Genomic DNA, 23,325 nt, shown 5'->3' with positions numbered 1-23,325 from the left:
CGGCTAGCACGCTGTTGGCCCAGCGTTCGACTCTCCGAGTGGCCAATGAAGAATTAGAGGAATTTATTTCTGGTGATAGAAATTCATTTCTCGTCATAATGTGGTTCGGATTCCACAATAAGCTGTACAGTAGGTCCCGTTGCTAGGTAACCAGTTGGTTCTTAGCCACGTAAAATAAATCTAATCCTTCGGGCCAGCCCTAGGAGAGCTGTTAACCGCTCAGTGGTCTGGTTAAACGAAGATATACTTCACTCTCTCTCTCTCTCTCTCTCTCTCTCTCTCTCTCTCTCTCTCTCTCTCTCTCTCTCTCTCTCTCTCTCATTATGGGGAAATAATCATGCATATTGCACACTCATTTTTGTTACATTCAGGACAACCTTAGAAATGGATATCAGGTCCGACTTTTCAAAATGAGTCCAGTTTCACCTTTGATTTTGTTAACCTTAGGGGTCAGTTATATAAACATCGTAACTTAGGGGTTGGATGCTGATTGCTGGATCTCATTAACATTTTTTAACAGATCGGCAGCAGAGATAATTAAGTCAAGAAAATGAGATGCCACTCTTTAGTCTGCTGATACTCCAAAGGGAAATGGAGTTAATAGTATGTTTTACACAGTAGCGTACTTATGCTGGTATGAAGGGAACAAATTGATTAATGAGTCATGTACTATACATAAATTATGCTCCGATTCGTTTTACATAATAGACACTAGTTAAAAATTGTGAATATCTGAAAATATTTGGTGTTCCTTTCATTCCATGTTTTTTTTTATACTGTACCTGATAACGGCGGCTACTGCCGCCAGAATACTACGTTTTGTTTATAAGGTTTCCCATACTTAAGATTACTATGGTATAAATGACACCTGCCTGAGATTTTCTGTCTTGCCGTTATCGGTAAACTTGTATCATGCCTGGATGTCCCGAGAACTCTGCATGTAGAGTTTAAAGAGTACATTGAATACTAAAATATATACAACTAGCTGACCAACCTGGCACTGCCCGGGAAATGTCTGAATGACAACCGATAAACTCTCTCTCTCTCTCTCTCTCTCTCTCTCTCTCTCTCTCTCTCTCTCTCTCTCTCATTCCTGTTAAGATAGTTGCTTCAGTTACATTGCCCAGCATTTTTGACATTTTATATCTCACACTCCTCACCCCCCATTTCCTACTGGGGATGAACTTGGACTTGAAGGGCATCAGGAGTGTGTCTGTTCATCCCAGCGATCTCGAAAACTATGGATTAGACTCTAATATCTGTAATTTTTTTACTTTTTTTCACCACTTCTCTCCCCACCCCACTTCCTATTGGGGCTGAACTTGGACTTAAAGGGCATCAGGAGTTTCACTGATCATCTCAGTGACCTCAGAAACTATGGATTAGATGCCAGTATGTAGTTTTTGGTTATTTTTACGTCACCACCTTCCCACCCTCTTCCTATCGGGACTGAACTTGGGCTTAAAGGGTGTCAGGAGTGTCACTATTCTCCTTAGTGACCTCGAAAACTATGGACGAGGCACTAATATCTATCGTTTACAGTTATTTTTTACATTGCCACCCCCTTCTCACCCCCCTTCCTATCAGGGCTAAACTTGGATTTGAAGGGCATTGGGAGTGTCACTGTTCATCTCAGCGACCTCGAAACCAAGGATGAGACACTGATATCTGTTGTTTTCGATTGTTTTTACATGTCACCCTCTTCCCACCCCTTCTCATCCCCTCCCTGTTGGGGCTGAACTTGGACTTAAAGGGCAGCAGGAGTGTCACTGTTTTTCTCAGGGACCTCAAAAACTATGGATCAGACACTAATATCTGTCATTTCAGTTATTTTAATATGTCACTACCTTCCCACCCTCTTCTCAACCCCCTTTCCTATCAAGGCTGAACTTGGACTTGAAGGGCATCAGGAGTGTCACTATTAATCTCAGCGACCTCGAAAAAATTGATTAGACACTAATATCTGTCATTTTTGGTTATTTTTAATGTCACCCCCTTCCTATCAGGGCTGAACTTGGACTTAAAGGGCATCGAGAGTGTCACCATTCTTCTTAGCAACCTGAAAACTATGGATTAGACACTAATATTTGTCGTTTCAGTTATTTTTACATGTAACCCCCCCTCCCTATTGGGGGCTGAACTTGGACTTAAAGGGCACCGGGAGTGTCAGTTTTCATCTCAGCGACCTTGAAAACTGTGGATTAGACACTAATGTCTGTTGTTTTCTGTAATTTTTACATTTCACCCTATTCCCACACACCCCACCCTTTGGTGCCAGTGATGTCTTACCCCCACAGTGTTCTTTCCCAGATGGTGAGTCATATGTATACCAAATTTGGTCGAAATTGCTCTATGCATTTCAGAGTGTATGTGGAACATACACACACACATACTGGTATTGATGTAAATGATTTACTCTGTAATTTGAATAACCAGGTACCATCCATTAAGTTTACGTTAGAATTAGAAAAAGACAATTGCCTCCCTATCTTAGATGTTTTAATACATAGAGAACCATTTCAATGTAAATTCAGTATTTATAGGAAACCAACCAACAACTTAACTTATGTCCATTTTTATTCAGGCCATCACCTCAACATCAAAATATCAATTTTTTCCTCTATGTTTTTACGAGCCTTGCGCATTGTCAGTCCCCAGTATTTGGATAAAGAAATTGAATACATAAGAAAAATAGGGACAGATTTATGTTTTCCTTCACATATACTAGATATTTGTAATAACAAAGCCCACAAAAAATTTTTATAGTGAAAGTAACATGAAGAAAGAAACCCCTAAGAACATTCTTAGCTTGCCTTATTTTAGTGGTTTTGAAAACATAAAATCATTGTTAAAACCTTTTAATGTAAACCTCGTTTTTCTTATAATAACACACTCAAAAGAATGTTAATAAAAAATAGCCTTAAAGAAAACAACAACATAATATATAAAATTCCATGTTTGGATTGCCCCTCTTTTTATATTGGCCAATCTAGCAAAGATTTAGATGTACGTATTAAGCAGCATAAGTATTCAGTCAAAACTGGATAAGCATCCAATGATATATTCATTCATTTAAGTGAAAACTCTCACAGGATAAATTGGACTGAAAGTTCAGTGATAACCAGATCGAAAGATTTCTCTTCAAGAAATCTATTGGAGTCCGCTATTATCCAGCTTACTTCCAGTTGTAATTTTAATCTCAGCCCTGGCATGTATTATTTGGACCCCTGTATTAGAAAAATGTTCAAGAATGACCTAAAAGATAAAACACTGACTTAATTACAAGATAGCTACTTGATATATATTTTCTATATATCCGTATGTTTAATATAATTTTTTTTATTTGTAAAAATGTTATTTGCAAAAAGTTTTATTGTTTACAAAAAAAGAGAATTATTGTGTTGTACTAAAATTTTTAGGTGGTCAGTCACGAACCTGTATAATCTTTTAATTGTCCTGTCCCTGCTCCTGAACGGTTGATCCTAATCCTTTGTAAAAGCCTCTTAAATATTTAATCCTGTTTTGGCAGTTCTACTAATTCTTCAATTGTGTTGGATTCCAGGTACATATGTTTCCTTTATAATCCCCATCTTTCATTTATATGAGCTTTCTTTGTAAACATACTTTTATATTTCTTCAGTCTGCTAAGTAAAGGACTAGCGTCGAAAGGCCTCGCAGCACTCCAGTGTTTCCGTTTCCTTCGTGGATTTTATCTTTATTTATACATTCATCACGTTCCATATTTTCGTGATTCAGTTATACACATTTATATATATATATATATATATATATATATATATATATATATATATATATATATATATATATATATATATATATATATATATATTATATATATATATATATATATATATATATATATATATATATATATATATATATATATATATATATATATATATATTATATATATATATATATATATATATATATATATATATATATATATATATATAGATAAGTAGTTTATTAAAGGCGCATATTGCTAAGAGTACAAAATTTACAGATATTATTACTCAAAGATATATGATGTAGACGTTTTTCGGAAGATATCCTGATTGGACATCTGCATAAGCTCATTTTCAGCAGGATAGGTGCATTAACGCCTTTAGTATATATATATATATATATATATATATATATATATATATATATATATATATATATATATATAGATAGATAGATAGATAAGTAGTTTATTAAAGGCGCATATTGCTAAGAGTACAAAATTTACAGAGTATTATTGCTCAAAGATATATGATGTAGACGTTTTTCGGAAGATATCCTGATTGGACATCTGCATAAGCTCATTTTCAGCAGGATAGGTGCATTAACGCCTTTAGTATCCGCACCACAAGAGCTTATGAGTACTATTTTCTTTGCAAGGCACCAACCCTTAAATTCTATTGAAGTTGTCAAGTACTAAAGGCATTTCAGGCTTTTTCCCGTAAAACTTTGGAATAATCTTGTTTTTCTGACTTGTATTGCGTGTTACGTATGTAAATATTCTGTTTGCTAACTTGCCATTTGGTAGAAGCTTGCTTCACAACTTCATTTAGTTCCATATGAAAGTTTACTCATTTTTAATAAAAATAACAATAATAATAATCATATTCGGAAGGTATATCTAGCTGAAGATTTGTGTTGTAGGCATCCTCATTTTTGTTTTCCCAATTTCGGTTCCTCCTTCCGTGTCACTTACCATATTTTTGAACCCTGTGTCATCACTAGTCTGATTAAAGTAAAATTGATCTTTATTGTTTAATTTGGCGTTTTTTATGTCTCACACTCGCCTACCCCTGCCACCTTCCTCCATTTCTCCCAAACTGCTTTTGTCCTGCTTTAAGCCTCAGCTTCACACCCTGCTTCCTGTTTTAAATCTAGGCCTCTTCAATCTTGCATAAATAACCTATCACCTCCCTGTTTGCTGTGCACTACAACCTCAGTTTTAATAACATTTAAGGCCATATATATTTTATCAGAATAGAATGCTCTCTCTCTCTCTCTCTCTCTCTCTTTCTCTCTCTTTATCTCTCTCTTTCTCTCTCTTTCTCCGTGTTTGTTTTATACCCATTTTTATATGGGGTAAGCACAGTGCCTTCTTTGAAGGACTTTGATTTGGCAGTGCAGTAGGCCTATAACTCTCTCTCTACATATATATATATATATATATATATATATATATATATATATATATATATATATAAATGTGTGTATACTTATTGGAAAATTTTCCCCAAGAGCTTCAAGATATTGTACTAATTCCGATGATTATTTGTTTTCAGGCTTGCCAGCTCCCGGAAGGCCACGTGCTTACTGAGTCTCAACATAATACCTTCGTGATGAGTTGGAAGGCAATCTTAATAAGGAAAGGTATCATCCTACATGGGATTGTCAGATATATCAAAATGTTGAATCTGCGGATTTTTGTGACAGCGGCATCTTGCAAAGCGCCATGGAATTCTGCAGAAAAATTTCATCGTAGGCAACCATCCTTTTAGCAAAAATGGAATTTCATTCGTTACAGATTCCCTGACATCATCTAAAAGTAAGGAATAATATTAGTTATGGCCAGCCAAGGGCATGTTTTTGGCTTGTCGATGCTCATGTTATCTCTCTACTTAGCCTGTGGTGTTCATTTATCCAGCAAGCACAGCATGAAGGAGAATAGCGACATCACTTCACAAGACATTACTGGCGTAGCGGCCATCACCACTGGCAGTGAGCATCCTTCAAACGCTTCTGGTGCGCCATACTTTGGGAGCGACTTGCCTGGGGCCCTGTTTTCCGGAACAACCCCCATGCCATATCGAACAAACCGACGTAAGACACGCCCTCAGTTTCAACTTAACTGGATGCTGAATGGGAAGAAGAGACCAGAGAAGAAGCCTAATATTACAGGCGACGAGCCCTCTCTAACATACACTTCTAATAATGCTCGAGAAATAGACCTAATTGATTTGAGACTCGAAGTGAACAACACCACTAACCTTTCTTGTAACTGTTCTCTCGAGAGTGACAAGAACGCTTCGAATCCTGAACCTGCGTCTGGTAACCACAGCAGTAACATTGAGGGAAGCTTTGGCTGTCTTTCTCTCCAGTCAGTGCCTTTAGCTTGGACTGAAATCCTGCAAGACAAAGAGCTTCTCTGTGTCACGAATAGGCATTGGTTGGAATTCGAACCACCATCTAAAACAAGCCACAAGATCCTAGCAGTCATTTATATGATTGTTCTTATCGTAGGTACTTTTGGGAATGCGGCTGTCATCTTTCTTTTCATCAGGTTAGTCTCATGTAATTTTGTTTCAACTATTGAATTATCATTAGTGCTTTCATTATTAATAACTGAAAATTGCAATTAGAAATATATTAACAACAGCATCTTGAACTTGCGTATTATAGCTTCATTGTCCTCGATTTTAGAGTTCCCTAAATAGAATTTAGTAAGACTAAAGATTTCTTCATCCCCGTGTCCCCTTATTCCACGTGATTTTACTCTGGGAATACCGAATACAATCAAGCCATGGTTGTTACATAGGTTTCGACTGTAGACTGTTCTGAATACAATCATGCAGCAGATTTTAAAAGGTTTTCTTATTAGTCATAGGTTTCGACTGTAGACTGTTCTGAATACAGTCATGCAGCAGGTTTTAAAAGGTTTTCTTATTAGTCATTGTTTTTTAGTGTCATGCTCATTCATTCGTCTTAGTTGTAGGTGATATGAATACAGTTTTTTTCCCCGTAGTCTTTCCTTGAATATCATTCCCAGTTTTTCCTTGAATACTCTTATGCGAGGTACTGGCTAGCCTTGGCGTGGTAGCAGTTACACCCTTGACGTTTGTGTCCTAAGGGTCCTTAGAAATATAACTATTACACGTTCCACGACAGATCTGAAATTCAAGTTTGGTAAGAGGCGGGCACGAAATGCTAATTTATCTGTCGGGTTAGTAAGGAGACTTGAATAGTATGACGTGGAAAAGAAAGAGGATAAGTTTTCTGCGTGGTTTGGTGTCATGATAAATGAGTAAGAATTTGTAGGAGTCAAGAATATTTACTCTCTCTCTCTCTCTCTCTCTCTTGCGTTCTAGTGTGAAAGATAGCCTCAGCAACAATCTAACATCCTTAATAGAGAAAAATCTAGTTTTTATTATTACTAAAGGAAAATTGTTAAAGAATGTACGAATTGTTAAAGCCCAGATAACCACATTCTTTAATGGTGATGAGCATTGGGAATAAAGAGTAATGTGAATTTAACGTTCAATTCTTACATAGATTTCTTTTTACTAGTTTCATTGTTCTTGGCAGGAAGAGGTAATATTTCTGAAATACGAACTCTCCCCGGAAAATTGTTTGATAGGTACATCTTTAGCATCATTAATATTACCATATTAAATCGCAGATGTCAGCATTGCATTTTAATGCGAAAGAGATGGTATTTTTTGAAAATTATTCACGTGTCGCTCGGCAGAACTTTCTATAATAGTTTCGTCAGTCATTCAATCCTTCCTTCGTATTTTTAGTAAATTCTTTGATTTAAAAACCATTAATCATGTCCATGATTTTAAATGAGAACATTCAGTATTCAGAATTTAAGATAATGCAAAGTTGCTTCATTTATTTAATGAAATTTAGACTGTCAAGACAAGCACTGGGGCACTTTCGGCTATTTATAGCTTGAGACAGCGCAAAGGAGGGATTTTAAGTGGTTGGGCAGTGAGATAAAGAGATCCAGAAAATGAATGAAAAAAGTAAAAAAATCTAAAGGCGGAACTGGGAGAAAATCTCAGTTGCACTAAGAAATATTAGTTAGAAAGGTGTGGGCATCAAGATTGAAGAAAGTAAGGTGGAGTGAAGGTAGAGTAAAGGGCTAAAATTTGGGTACAGCTAGGGACCGAGGGCCTGCTGCAAACACCTTGAGTGTGTTCTTGGGTTGCTTTACGGTCAGGGACTTTCTTCTATGACTACAACTCGGAATAGTCTGGTATGTTCATTACTTGCCTTTAACTGTTAACGCACATTCAACAACACTGAACACCTTACGCTTCTTACCCATTTTGATCTGTCCTTGCTATGTACATAGAAAAGACATCTATTCTGCTGTACTGCAGGGCAAGCTTAGTAGGAGAATCCTGGTGGTTTAGCAAGAGGCTGCCTTATCCTTGTCATTTTCTTTTTCTTTATCGCCATTCATGACTTCTTTTTCAAAACCATCTACTGTCCTTCAGTGTCTGGCAATGTGGAGATGAATTTGTCTTTGCTGGGACAATCATGGAATAATCTTGGACTTCTTGGAGTTTGCAGCGGGAGGCGAAGCATTATGATTTGAATGAATAAGTTGTCTCTATACGAGAGAGAAAGAGAGGGAGCTATGTATTCTGTATATTGCATACCCGCCGTACTACATAAAAGGTCATAGACGCCAGAAATGGTGCATTTTACTAACGTGAGAGAAAGAAATACACCGAGAAGAAGCCTCCCACGCTCGCGTGCTCACGAGGATATGTGTATCTATGTAATTCGATCAACGATCGGCTCGAGTGGCTGTTGACAGGACTGAGGGCTACGATTCAAGGTTTATTCGTTCAATGATAGCCAAAATAGACTTCCGGTTTAGACGAGGCTTTCTTGGATACGGGCAGACAGAATGTTCAACCATGTTTTCCTGAAATGTATGTAATGTAAAAGGGTTGATTCAACCATTTATTGATTTTTTTGATAGGAGTGCTGGCAGAGACGCCAGTCCCAGCTGATTTTCGTAAAAGAAATGTCGCGCCGTAAATTATACGTAATGTTTTAATACTTTCACAAAGTAATTGTTTAGGCCATGCATATTAATGTTACTTTTATGGTAAAATTATTGTAAAAACTGGGCTTATTATTATTATTATTATTATTATTATTATTATTATTATTATTATTATTATTATTATTATTATTATTATTATAACAGTGAAAAGCGAAAACAAAAACTTCACATAAAGCTCTTAAAAAATGTAATAACTTTAGCGGTATGAACCTAATGAAACAGGAAGGTAGTAGATGAAAAAAAATACCATCCTATAGAAAGACCTCCAGCTATCAGGGAATATAGCATCCTTCTTTTCCGTTCTTATATGGACATGTACATGTGCCGTGAATATGTATGTGCATACATTTTCCATACATACTTAAATATACTGGCTTGAAAGATGTGCTTACCATCAATTGTGGTTGGTATAATGTAGGGACATTTTTTTCCATAATATTTTACATATTATGACCGAAAACAATAAAGAATGTTGTATTTTTATATAGGACTTACTCGTTTTATATAATATTCATATTAGCGAACGTGAAAATACGCGAAATATGAAAATTATACCCAATTTTCAGAATGTGCTAAGCATTTACAACTGTTTTTTGGCGAGGAACATCACTGAAAATGAGTGCAAAAGTTCACTTCTTAGAAGTACCCTGAAGGTTATCTTAGCCGTTCCTGTATAACACATCTTTGTTATTCCGTCAAGGATCGCTGAGGGAAGTTGGCACACGATATCGCATATTTTTTGCTGTGTCATGTAGCAGCTTGAACCTCTTCCCCTAAGTTCGTGCGTCAGTTATGTCAACAAACCAGATATGTAAATAAATAGTTCTGTACTCTGAGAGTATGTGCAAGCGTGTGACGCAGTGGCTCCTTTGTGCGTTCAAAATTATATATAATGTATGTATGTGTATGTGTGTGTATATATATACATATATATATATATATATGTATGTATGTATATAGTGTATATATTTTTGTTAAAAGCAATTGCCTTTGGGGCATCAATAAGTTTCTTACAGGTATCTTCATACCGTCGGAGTTTTTTCCGATTCTCGTTCGTCAATTTCTGGTGAAAAATACGCAGACTTCCTTCTTTCATTTACTGGCGACAGCTGTTTCGCTGTATGGCATTATCAAGCGACTACTGACTTAACAATCTGGCCTTTCGACCTATTTATATCGTCGTGTGGGGAGGATGACCTTGAGGTCTGCATGCTGGTGTTAAGGAATTAACAGCTTAACCATTTCAAGGCGTTGTTTCGGGTACAAAAGAACATGTATGACAATAAAAGTGAAAGTTTAAACATGTGATTAAATAATTATTTAGAATATAATAGCAAGTGCTAGTGTTTCCTTTAATTTGTATTTAAAATTTAGTATAGTCTTAAATGTTAGCTTACAAATACAGGAAATAAGGTACAAAAATAAATAAAAAAAATTTTGCAAATACGGAAAATAAGGTACAAAAATGATGAAAAATTTTACAACATGTAAACGGTACAAATAAACAAATGTCTGTTTTTACTTAAATGTGTAAAATATTAAATCTCAGTGCATGTGTTCGTCCAAAGGTTCCACGTTGATTAACGGCTGGAGGTTCGTGCTGGGCGGGGCCGCAGCGACTTGAGCAAGCATGTTACTTGGCCTTCGCAAGTTCGCGGGGCGCTCTCGTGTCCCCTAAGGGGCGCGATGTGCCCGGTGGTTTGGGGCGTGCTGTCTGGTCCCTGTTGGCTCGCGCATTCCATCCCCTGCTGGAGGGGAATATATGATCCGACTCTTGTTGAATATTCAGGGTCGCTGCGAGCCAACTGGGATCAGACAGCACGCCCCTAACCACCGTAAGAAACCTTGAATATCGGCGTAGACGACCGTGGAGAAACCTTGGGAAACTTTGGCTACCCTTATCATCCTGCTTGAATCGTCTCGAGTACTGACAGTTTTAATCATGTTCACAACTTCTGTGGAACAACCACAGCTTTGGTCAATTATAGGTTACCCGTAGTAGAACAGTCATCGACTACTACCGTAAATACTTTTTTTAACACCTTGATGACGTTAATGTTGTCCTTTGTGATTTCTGAAAAGGAATGCAGTGAAAGTCGTTTATCAAGACAATTTAATTTTGTTTTAAATAATATGAAATAAATCTAGCTTTGGTTTTACATGATATTCGTCTATTCAGTATTTAGACAGACAATGTGAATCGACAAACTAATGTACACACACACACGCACACACACACACACACTATCATCACTTTAAGATAGAAGATCAAATGTAAAAATGTCTGAAACCGAGGAAAACATTGTAAACAAAAGCATGAAAATATATTATACGAACAGCTAGTTCTTCCATGTGTGCGTATATTTATTTTTGTGAATACACTTGTGTGTGTGTGTGCATGCATATCAAGAAGCTGAAGATTATGTTCCTCAACTAACTTGATATACATATATATATATATATATATATATATATATATATATATATATATATATATATATATATATATATATATATATATATATATGTGTGTGTGTGTGTGTGTGTGTGTGTGTGTGTGTTGTATATGTATCACATATATAGCGTAAAATCAATTACCCTGAGGAGTGCGTTCGAATGTGTATAATAGCTATTCTCTTTTTGAAAAATTGTGCAGGATAAGCACCGATGTTCCAGGATGTCCGCGAAGTTTTGAACATGCTCAAAACTGTGGGTGCTCGAAACAGTCAAGCAGGTGATTAAGGATGATCATTGTTTCACAAGAATATCCAGTGCCTACGGTTTTTCTTCCACGTCTATCCGACAGGGTAATCCGGGATGATAAGGTCTATGCTTTATTGGGGATGGTCATTGTTGTCTACACAGCTGCAAAGTTTCTGACGGCTTCTGTTCTGTTGTATCCTGCGTGATGTTCTGGAATGGTGGTACCTAGAGCTTTCCAAATCATAGCAGAACACTGAACCTGTTTCATACACCTCTTTTACCCTGTATTTCCGAATTGTACATTTTCACCAGAAAGTAGTGTCTTACTTTCCATGTGACCAAGCCCCATCAAAACACTATGATTCACCTTTTCAAAAATGCAAACTTTTGGCAGCATTTCTTTATCACTATATTTTTTTTTACTCGTTCAGCCATTCTTACCACACATATTCTACCCATTCAGTTCATATGGACTGTCTCCGCCTCTTTGTTTTTTGTTTCTCTTAAACATTTATCCCCTCACTTTTATCACGGTGAAATATTCCAACAATATTTTGCTGCATCTTACTATATGCTACATGTTTTAGGCCTTTTCTTCTCCTAACCTGCTATCATCCATTACATTTGCTTCTAAATACCTTATTTATTTAATAAACAAATTTTTCTGCCATCTATTCTAACGTACTTTGCTCTTTCTACCTGGCTTCCATTTGGCCTACTTAGCATATTCTTCGTAACAATCGCTTTTACCTTTTTTCACTTACAAACGTTGTTAACCTTTCCATTATTCACTGTATCTTGACTTCACTTTACCAACAAAGTCTCCTCTAGACATCTAACACTTCACAGTACTTTTCAGCGCTATTATTATACTCATGCCCCATCCTTGACTTTTCTCATCGCAGTCCATAAAAATATGAATCTGTGATGGGACATAATTCACCCTCGTTTGAGACCCACTTTTATGTCCGAGAGTGAAATACTCTCTTATCTACACAATTTAACATAAGCTTCGTTTTAACTTTAAAGATTATCACTCGAAAAATGCTTATTTCCTGACGCCCCACTGTTTTTCTCAACATACAGTTGTTTTCTCATTAATCCTTTCGTAATTTCCAGTAGTTTTCAATCAATACATGATTTACAGCTTACAGTTCAACTAAGGCTTTTTATACCCATCTTACAATTACAAGTGGTTCCTTTCCACCATTCATTTGGAACCTTCTCAGCGTTAATAGTGCAGTCAGGTCCTTCCTATCAGGGATTACTGAGTGTTACAAAATCTAACCATTCACAGATTGTCACAAGTTATGTCTCAGGGTTCTTCAATAAACTTTTAAATTTACCTATTCCTCAATTATCTATTATGTATGTGTGCTCCCCGTTCAGGTTACATGAAATTATCGTTTGATTTTTATGCAATAATATCAGAAGTGCAATGTAGTGGCACTACAGTATCCCTTAGCACAATCTCCAAGTACAATGACGGAATATGTAGTTTTCACACGAATTAAATATTATTTGTGTGTCTATGAGACCATTGAGGGTGACACTATGATCAATCGAGGTGGTTTGCACTTGTTGCAATGATTCTCATGGTTCGTTAGTGTTCGGACGTGTGCGTCCCTGATTTTTCAGATAAATTCTATTTTCCCTTTCAATCAGTCTGAAATATGAAGACTCAAACGTTAGAGTGATTAAGGATATATACAGTTTACTCCAAAAGCACCCTGAACTTTGAGTACTGTGTGAATTTTCATGATATTAATTTACAAGTTTCTGAAACAGACGGTAAGATTCTTCTTTACGGAGTTCAGATTTGCAGTAATTTTTATGCACTTGGACATTTTACAAAAATGCAAAATAATCCTGCGCACGAAATAAGACTCAAGAGTTTCAGATAAAAAGGAAAATCACATATTTAATTTACTGATTTATGAAATCCAGGCTATCAGTCTAAGCGCTGTGGCACCTTCGGCCATTTAGCCCCCGCCAAAAGCGAAAAGGTTGTTGGAGTAGGAGTAGTTGGACAGAAAAACCGGTTGGAAACTTCGCGGTTGCACTAAGGAGTTAGAATTTAAGAAGTTGAAAAGCAAGGTTGAGGAAGGTAAAAGGCTAAAAAGTAATGCCTACAGAGTACCACGTGGGTTGCTCTGACGGCTCTACCCTCTACGGGAGAAAATCGCATAATTAATCTTGATTTCACAAATCATCAAGAAGAAGAATATTGTAAATCAGGATGAAGTAAAGAAACAAAAAATAACTGAATTGCGTTCAAGAATCAAATGATTAACCAGACTAAATCAACAATATATTTATCAACACGAGAAAAGTATAATGAAATATAAGTTCATTAAGAAGTAGTTGCTGAATATCAACCAAAAGTAATTAAAATATTCACCTTTTGCTTCTTTTTAAAAATATTATTGTTTTTCTATTCACTTACGTTGTTCTTATAATGGACTCACGCCGTTGGTTCAAATTGTGTTCTCTGTTCCCTCCGGTTTTCTCATTATTACACACATTGACTCAGATATGCACCATTAAAAATCACCTTTGCTGAGTACTTTTTCATGACTTGCCAGCAGTGGGTGTGACTAATCAAAAGATAATAACATCTGTTCTATATTAACAAATTCGCATATAAGATAACCATTATAACTATGTCGGTGAATAAAACATGCAGTAAAGATAAATTGCTTTAATCAGGAGGTGCATAATGAATGTCTAAGCACAAAATGGAAGGCAATGATAAGCAGTATTCTTAAGTAATGTGGATGCAGAGAATTTACAGTTGTTTCTAGATTCACTCTTTTGGGTGATATATAGATAAAAAGGAAATTTCACTTAACGAACATTAGTGAATCAGGTCACTTTAAATGAAACTGATCATGCAACAACCTGGAGATCCTTAGAGGTGGTAGATTATGTTACAGTTTTAATAGTGTCCATATTCGACTCTATAAAGTTGTAATTAGTAATTTAAACATCAGAGACTGGGCAGATTACTTTACTTATTTTGTCTGGGTGGTCTTCAGTAAGAAATACAGGACTTGCACTACCATAGTCTACTTCTTTGCAAGAAATGTCTCCTTACTGTGACTGGTAAATTTGGTGTGTTTATCCTTTTGATTTGTGAGCAGTTTGTAGGTGGCTGATTAGTCATGTTAGGTTACTGTGAGTGATCCCTCTGCCACAAAGGTGGACAGTCTTTGCCTAAGGGTACAAGGGTACCTTCCTTTAGTTTTGTAGCAAGGTTACTCTGGCTCGCAGAGACACTTATTCTGGTGGTTAGTTGTGATGTCTGTCTTTCGACCATGCTTATCGTAATTAGCTGTGAGGGGTCTAGAATGTGACCTTGCGGAAGGATTTAAGAAAGAAAAAAGGGTGACTCTCGACTAATTGGTCATTTATTCACAGAGCAAACTCCATTCCAAGGGTGAAAAAACTGAGCTGACTGTGATGGTAGTGGTAAGATTTAAATGGGGGAAGACTAAAGTTGTTGCCTGGCTGTTGACTCCAACTTCTCTGAATATGTTTGTGTTTAAGTTTTAACAAGAACCAGTATTTAGATATGATAAGCAGAATAAAAGGAAATAAAAGAGAAAGCTTAAGGAAAAAATATTACTTTTACTGTTATTACTAAGCATACATGAAAAAATATATTTTATATCATAAAAGAAGAATTTATATTGAATTTATAACTTGAGAAAATAGACAGTAAACAGTTAGAAACATGTTTCCGCAGAATTTCGTGAATTATTAATTATTAGCCAGCTTGCAGCCTTAAATGGAAAAAGAATGCTGCATCCCCAAAGGTCTCTAATATAGAAAGCAGCCCAATACGGGAAAAGGAAATACAGAAGTGAAGATGCAAACAAATAGCATCATCTTTACAAATAAGGATGTTTTGTAGGCCAAACTATACGAGTATATGATGCTTATATAATACAAATAGTAGTGGGCTGTAAACACTACCCAATAAGACAGGAGATTCAAATCTTGTAGACGCTACAGTATTCATTAACAATTGTTCTTTACAGTCTGTTAGTTAGAAGCTCAAATATAATACTAAGAAATGCTTCCCAATTCCTATCTGTATAAACTATGAAAATAATGGGATCATGGTTAAAACGATAACACACAGCACTAATGTCAAGATCTGTCGAGAGGTTTCATAGCATGAATATAAATTCGAAGATTGGTATCACAAGCACCTTGGCCCTTGCAACCTTTTCACTGTTATTGAAATCTCTTTTATACGCTTCAGGTCAAACCCGTTTTTTTCCTTGTTAAAATCATAATTGTTGCTAGTATGTTTTCCCTGAAGATAGTGAACTTACGAATGAATTTAGAAGTAAAAAAGTTTAGAGGGAACGAAGTTTATCCACGATCTCATCTGTAATATCCTAATATATCTCTATTCATCGTCAGCCCTCTCTAAAGCCCTGACACATTTCCTCCCTCTCCAACATTTCTGACTTCCTAAAAATTCCAGAAAGTAACAACTGAATAAGACCCTAATTTCGACCAAAAAAAAAAAAAGAAAGAAAGAAAAAGTAGTCTGAGGATTTCATCCACCTTTAGCCGTTAAATGAGGGAAAAATATCGGGAATTTTTCTCCACATTCCAGTAATAGAAGGTGTTTTTGTGTCTTCTATTGATTCTTATTTTCGTAAGCACGTGGCGATTTTATTATATATATAAGTATATATTTACTGTATATATATATAATATATATATATATATATATATATATATACACGCACACATACATACATATATGAATGTATGCGTGTGTGTATGCCCGCCTCCTGAGAAACGTAAACAAACTCCGCTCCTGGAAGATAAACGATATGTATTTCAGTCTTTATATTATAACTTAACGTGTCTGGACGTGAACTGTCAACACTAAGTGACTAAGATGTTATGCAGTGGCATCACTGGAATCGCTGAATTCCATTGTATTGGACTTTGTTTTTGTATGGAGTACAGATTTGAAAGCGCATACGCTCTCTTCCCTTGACAAATATTTTTTTGCGGTTGCCACGGAAAGGCTGTGTATATTGAATAGAAAATACTAGACAGTGTTTAAGTGTATTATGGCAAACGGAAGGTTCAAGTTATGAACAGCCTTTTATGTATATGTCAAAGGCAAGAAATAGCGTTAGAAGAGTATAAAGATGAATATATTATCAAAGGAAAAAATGCTCTTTATTATAGTGTTGCTGAAAGATCCATAAGAAGGCAGAAAGAAAACTGGATCATATACGAACTTCAGGATATACTTGCTTTGTTAAAGAAAGGTGATGAAAACATTATTAAAATTCTGAAATATGTTGCTGATAATTATCATAGTAGGCCACCGTCATCTGGATTTGACATTGTGGCTCAGTGAATACAGTCTCTCATTCAAGAGACAGCTAATCTGAAGAAGGAAAATTATCAGGACAGACTTATCATCCAGGAGTATTTATTCATTATTAAAGGAAAGTTAAGAAAAATTCATTATTAGCTTCTTGGAGAAGTTAGTAGAATTAGTTTGTTGTAGATCCCTTAAGCGAAAGTTTCCCAAAAATAACTGAAGTGTTAATTCATCCTCTAGAAGAACAACTGCTCCTTCAGCTGTTCACCGTGGCGATTCTTCCCTAAGGAACTAATGGAGAAGATCCTCGTGCATCGCCAGCTTCACAGGAGGCTTGGTTTGTTTTAAATCGTCTAACGAATAAATAAGATGTTCTTGCTTTGGCCCGTCATATGCGGAAATGGTGAATGTTCTAAGAGAGGATGCTAAAAATGATGGAGCTGTCTATGAGAGCGAGACACACGATCCTCCCTTTTCCGAAGAAGAGAAGCTTTTGTTGCCAGGAGTAAGGAAAACACTGGGGAGTTCAGTATAGGAGGACAACCGTTCCAAGCAAAGAAATGACTTTCAAGCTCCGATTAACGATATCGAAGAAGGTAATGATAGGTTTCTACTTGTTCAGAGTAGAAAACGACTAAAATCATAGTTGATTATCGGAAGACTGACACATTCCTAAGAAGTGCAGTAAGAATGGGTGTCTTGTATAGTGGAACTTGTGACCCATCTGTTTCTGTTGAACTGCATTTAGCCCAAGTTAAGGAAGATTTTATTGCAGACATTTACAGTTGTGAGCAACCTGGCGCTTAGAATTTTCATAATGAGGCTTTCAAAGTAACCTTAAATATGAATGATAGGCAAAAACAATTGTCTCCTAATGTTTGGCTTGAGGGTATAGATTGCCGGAAAATTTTAAACGCTTAGGAAGTACAATAATAAAAAATATGCTTCGATGTGTCAAATATAATTGTAACTATACGAAACAGTTCAGAGGTGGTTAAAAGTTTAGTGTCGTCTTTTGATATTGTTCTTTCAGAAAATTTTGTTGAATAAATCTGATTTGGTTCTACTAAAAGGCTTTCATGAAGGTTTCAGGCATATAGGTTTTGTAAAAGATTGGGAGAGTAAAGGCATTAAAAGTCATCCTTCGAAAGGTGTTATTATATTTTGGAGAAACTCTTTCTTCCATCATTTCAATTGTATTTAGTGATGATTTAATGAATGGAATAATTTTAACAAATCTCCGATCAGAACTCTGGTATTAAATGTTTATTTGCAAATGTCGTTGCGGCAGTGGAAATAATCATAAGAGAGCAAAATATTTGTAATATTATTATTGTTGGCGATTTTAAGGCTGATCATGACAACGGTCGTTTTTTGTATGAGCTCGCTTCTTTTTGTCATGCGCTCTTTCTCTCGCTCTCTCTGTCATGTTTATTCTAAATTACCCAACTGCTGATTTGCATACTATTGGACAGCTAAGAATTACACTAGCTGGTTAGACCATATTTTCTGCTCAAAAAAACTTTTTCAATATTTTTCGAACATATATGTGGACTGGTATGGCTGTTTATGGTAATTTTCCGTTAGCTTTTAATTTGAATCTGTCAGTTATATCGCAGATTTTCATTAGCGATAACGTCTTTAAGGAAAATCTTGTTAGTTGAAAATGAATTACAGAAATAGAGAGACAGAAGGTAAGATCAAATATAGAGAAAAATATATCTTCGAAAGGGATAGTGCATCATGAAGTCTTTGTTGCTGTGACGTCAATTGTATAAACAAGACATAGAAAAGCACTGGATTTCCATATATAGCTGTTTATAGGTATTCAAATATACTCAACGAAAACTACTGCTGTAGTAAGAATAAACCTCTCAAACTTATACCGGGTTGGACTGATAGGTAAAACAGTTAGTTCATGCTGTCGTTTGAAAGAAGATTCTTAATTGGAAGGAAAGGGGTAAACCTCGAAGTGGTTCTATGTTCGAGGCCATGAAAGTTCCCAAATCTTTTAGATGTGTCTTTAAAAATGTAAAGAAAATGGAAGCGATCACAGGGGGAAGATGCTGCAGAATTTAACTGAAAAGAGGTACCAGGAATTTTGGAAGAACGTTAAACAAGCTAAAAATCATAATAAGATACATCCTCAAAGAATAAATAACAGTGAAAACCCAGATAAAATTTGTGAGCTTTATTTCTAAATATGGATCAATATTAGCTAAAGAAACAAAAGGTTATATATTAGAAAGAAGATTCTTAATTGGAAGGAAAGGGGTAAACCTCGAAGTGGTTCTATGTTCGAGGCCATGAAAGTTCCCAAATCTTTTAGATGTGTCTTTAAAAATGTAAAGAAAATGGAAGCGATCACAGGGGAAGATGCTGCAGAATTTAAAAAAGAGGTACCAGGAATTTTGGAAGAACGTTAAACAAGCTAAAAATCATAATAAGATACATCCTCAAAGAATAAATAACAGTGAAAACCCAGATAAAATTTGTGAGCTTTATTTCTAAATATGGATCAATATTAGCTAAAGAAACAAAAGGTTATATATTAGAAAGATACGGTTCAATTTTCATTGAGATTCCGTATTCATGACATTAAGGTGGTTATTAATAACCTTAACTAAGTATAAGATTTGATAAATCATTGAGACCACCTAAAATTGGTCCGGATAATTTCAATGAGTTTCTCTCCTTTGTTGGCCGAGTCGGTTGAGCTTCAGACTGTCACTCGATGGGCCGGAGTTCAGTTCCCGCGGCCGGCTGACAAAGAGTTAGAGGAATTTATTTCTCGCTATAATGTGGTTCGGATTCTACAATAAGCTGCTAAGTAACCAATTGGTTTTTAACCACGTAAAATAAGTCTAATCCTTCGGGCCAGCCCTAGGAGAGCTGTTAATCAGCTCAGTGGTCTGGTAAAACTAAGGTTTACTTAACTTTTTCTCCATGTTATTTCTCAGTTTTATTATTCATGTTGTATTCCCTTGAGTATGTTACGAGGCGTAATCACTCCTAATAAATAAGACAAGTTTGGGTGCACATCGAACTTAGATATGTACTGACCTCTTATGTCTACATTAGAATTTCTTAAAATTGTGCGAGTATTGCAATTTAAATAGAATAAAGCCGTTAATATCGCTGAGTGACAGACAGCATGGTCTTAGAGTTGGCCATTCCAATAGTTCTGCCTTGGTAGTGGGTTACTGTGGCTTTTCTTAGCAACATTCACTTTGGGGTGTGACGCCTCTGCCTACGCGAGTTAGGGTAGAAGAGACTCTTTAGTCTTTAGTCTTGCCAGGCAACTCTTTTAGGAGAAGGACACTCAGAAATCAAACCAACAGGTAGAAGGGACCCTTTAGTTTTGGTAGGCAACCCTTCAAAGAGATGGTTACTCTGAATACAAACCTTGTTCTCGACAGCCATTGTACCATGGCCTTCCATGGTCTTGGGTTTGAATTCCTTTGCCAGAGTGTACAATCAGGCATATATCATACTTTTTGTTCACTTTCCTGTTTTTTCGAAAAGTGTGTAGGACAGGCTGATGAGGAAAGCAAAAGTTGCTAATTGGACTAACAGGAAAGAGCTTTCGTCTTTACCTAATCTTTTCCTTCTGAGTGTTTTATAATTTCTAAATCCATCCTCACTGCCCCCCCACCCTTAGTTGTTGTGGCAAACCTGGCGGATTTCATATTCCAATGACATATGGTGATGTTTATATATACTTTCAAAAGACTTTTGTAAATAATGTAAATATTGTTGTTGATGGTATTGTTGTTTATTGTTTTGTTGATTTTTGCAATGCTACTGATTTAATGTTGTTAATTTTAATTCTTTTGGGAGACGTTGAGCTGAACCTGGGCCTGTTACTCATTACAGTAAGAGAAATTGCAAAGTACTTAATTAACTTAAAGGTCCGATTTTCTTGATCTCCAGAGTTGTGCCCGCAACTATGATTTGATGTTTTTATCTGAGACTTGTAAATAGACACAAGTCAATTAAGTTTTTAATCCCAGGGCTTGATGGCCCTGATTTTATTTATCATTGTAACATCCCACATGTCCAAGGTATGGCTGTATGCACTAAGTCTGGACGACCTATTTATCGTCAGAAAAATTTGTAGTGTAGTTGCCATGACGTTCTTTGTTTTAAAAATTTCAGCAAGTTCTGCAATATGTGATCGCTGTGTACCGCAATCCAGATATCGACGATTCTATATATGACAGTCTCTTGGAAAGGATTAGTATGGCTCAGTATCAGGATTCAAAAGCTCCATTCGTTATTTGAGGAGACTGTAATGCAAAGCACAGCGAGTGGCTAAATTCAAATTCCACAGATCAACATGGCCGGTCTGTTTGAGTTCTGTTATCCTCTGATTTTGTCCAGCTAATTGAGGAACCCATTCATATTTCTGGTAATAGATTAGACCTCATACTTGCAGATGTTCCAGCTATTGTCAAGTCCAAGGTCTGTGAATATATAGGCACTTCTGATATTGCACCATTGAGATGGACATATCTGTCGATCAGTATATTCCTGATGCCACCATTGGAAAAGAGGTCTGGCTGAAATCTAGAGCCAATTACCATCGCATTATTGAATTTTGTCAGGCACTTAATATTTCAGATGCTGTATTAGATCCTGATCCCAAGAAGAAGGTAAATGAAATGCTGATGCCTATTTTGATATTGTATGTCCCTAGAAAGGTCATTCAATTCAGGACCAATTACCAGCCATTGTTTGATGATACATGTAGACGAGTTTACCATGACAAACAGACCAAATTCAACACATGAGGATGAAATCGTTCAAATGAAAATTACACTGTTTTTGTTGAGTCTGGCCATGCTACAGAGAAAAATTACAATAATTCCTTGAGGAGGAAACTTGAAGGAATTACTGAGCCTCATCTGTGGTGGACCAAATTGGCATCATCTATCTTTGAGTCAGGGTTGCCTTCCATTCCACCGCTACTAACAGATTTTGATAGATTGGTTACTGTAGGGAAAAGGCTGAAATGCTTCATCGAGCTTTGGAAGCTAAGCCATCAGCTGAGGATGTCCCTCTCCCTGATACTTGTCATCCTGAAGCCATTCTTAAAAAATTTGCATTTTGCTCAAGGGATGTTAAGAAAATTCTTGATAATCTTGAAGGCTAGGGTGGAGAAGATCCTGAAGGTTTATGCTCTTTGTTTTTTAAAAAATTTTCTAGTTTGTTGTCTCCCAAAATTAGTAGATTCTATAGATTTTTATGTCGACAGTATCTTTGCGGATGAGCGCAAGCTTAGTAATATAGTGCCTGTTTCAAAGAATGGCATATCTCCAGACTGCAGTAATTACAGTCCAATTTCTATTCTCCCTTTGCTCTTCACAGTTGGTGAAAACTTATTTTTAAGCTCCTATATAAGTATGTGGAATCTAAAGGATTGCTAGCTGATAGTCAGTATGCATATAGAAAGCAGTTAGGTATATGCGATGCTCTTTTAGACTTGACAAGCTATTTGTAAGAGAACCTTGATAAGGGTTTTGAGTGCAGAGTAATTCAAATAGATTTTAGTACTGCTTTCGATTCAATAAATCACAAGGCACTTATTTATAAACATCAGAATCTTGGAGGGGGTGGATATGTTTTAGGATTATTTCAAGATTTCCTTACAGTTAGGCAGCAGCAGCGAGTTGCTGTTGATGGAATCTATAGTAAATTAAGACCTATTGTGTCTAGAGTTCTGCTGGGTAATGTTCTTGCCCACTATTATTTTTGGTGTATTCAAGCGATATGACTACTGGCTTAGTAAAGTCTCCACTTATGAGAAATGAAGCTGCCCTCAGTCTCAACCGGGACATGGACCGGATCAGTGAATGGTATAGTAGGTAGGGTATGAGGCTGAACTCCACTAAAACAATGACACTATTGATTAGCAAACCTCGTACAGATTTTCCACCCCATCCTCCCACTCAGGTGGATGGGACTTTGCTGAATGAGTTTAAAGAGTTAACTATTTTAAGTGTAACTTTTAACTCGCATATTACTTTTGAGAAATATCTAATGAAAGTTTCAGCAAATGCCGCACGAAAGTTAGGTATTCTTCGTAAGGCCTCATATATTTATAAGAATGATAAAACTAGTACAACCTGTTTTAAGTAATTTGTGCTTCCTTTACTAGAATACTGTTCTCCGGTGTGGATGTCTGCTTCTGCCAGGGATTTATCTCTTTTAGATAGAGTTGTTCGTGATGGTAGGTTTCTGTTTCCTAATATTAGCATTTATGACTTGGACCATCAACGGATGGTCTCTTGTTTGTCACATTTTCATAAGTTGTATTTTAATAGAGATCTTCCTTATTCACAATTGATCCCTGATCCCCCTTTCCTGCCGAGAGCAACCAGATTCGCTGAACAGCAGCACCAATATGCAGTAAATGTGCCTCGCTGCC

General features: G+C 36.3%; 1 protein-coding gene across 2 annotated transcripts in view; it reads left to right on the top strand.

Annotated features, from left to right (window-relative positions):
* LOC136838603 (opsin, ultraviolet-sensitive-like) overlaps nucleotides 1–23,325 on the top strand; it is a 223,600-nt gene that overhangs the window by 69,180 nt on the left and 131,095 nt on the right. For both annotated transcript variants that reach the window (XM_067103842.1, XM_067103841.1), the window contains exon 2: nucleotides 5,307–6,304. In XM_067103842.1, coding sequence (XP_066959943.1) covers nucleotides 5,589–6,304 — 716 coding nt within the window. In that variant the 5' untranslated portion in view covers nucleotides 5,307–5,588. The remainder of the gene's footprint in view (nucleotides 1–5,306; nucleotides 6,305–23,325) is intronic.

Source organism: Macrobrachium rosenbergii, chromosome 5 (genome assembly GCF_040412425.1).
Source record: "Macrobrachium rosenbergii isolate ZJJX-2024 chromosome 5, ASM4041242v1, whole genome shotgun sequence".
NCBI lineage: Eukaryota > Metazoa > Arthropoda > Malacostraca > Decapoda > Palaemonidae > Macrobrachium > Macrobrachium rosenbergii.
Note: the sequence above shows the minus strand (reverse complement) of the source record. Positions and strands in the feature narration are given on the sequence as shown.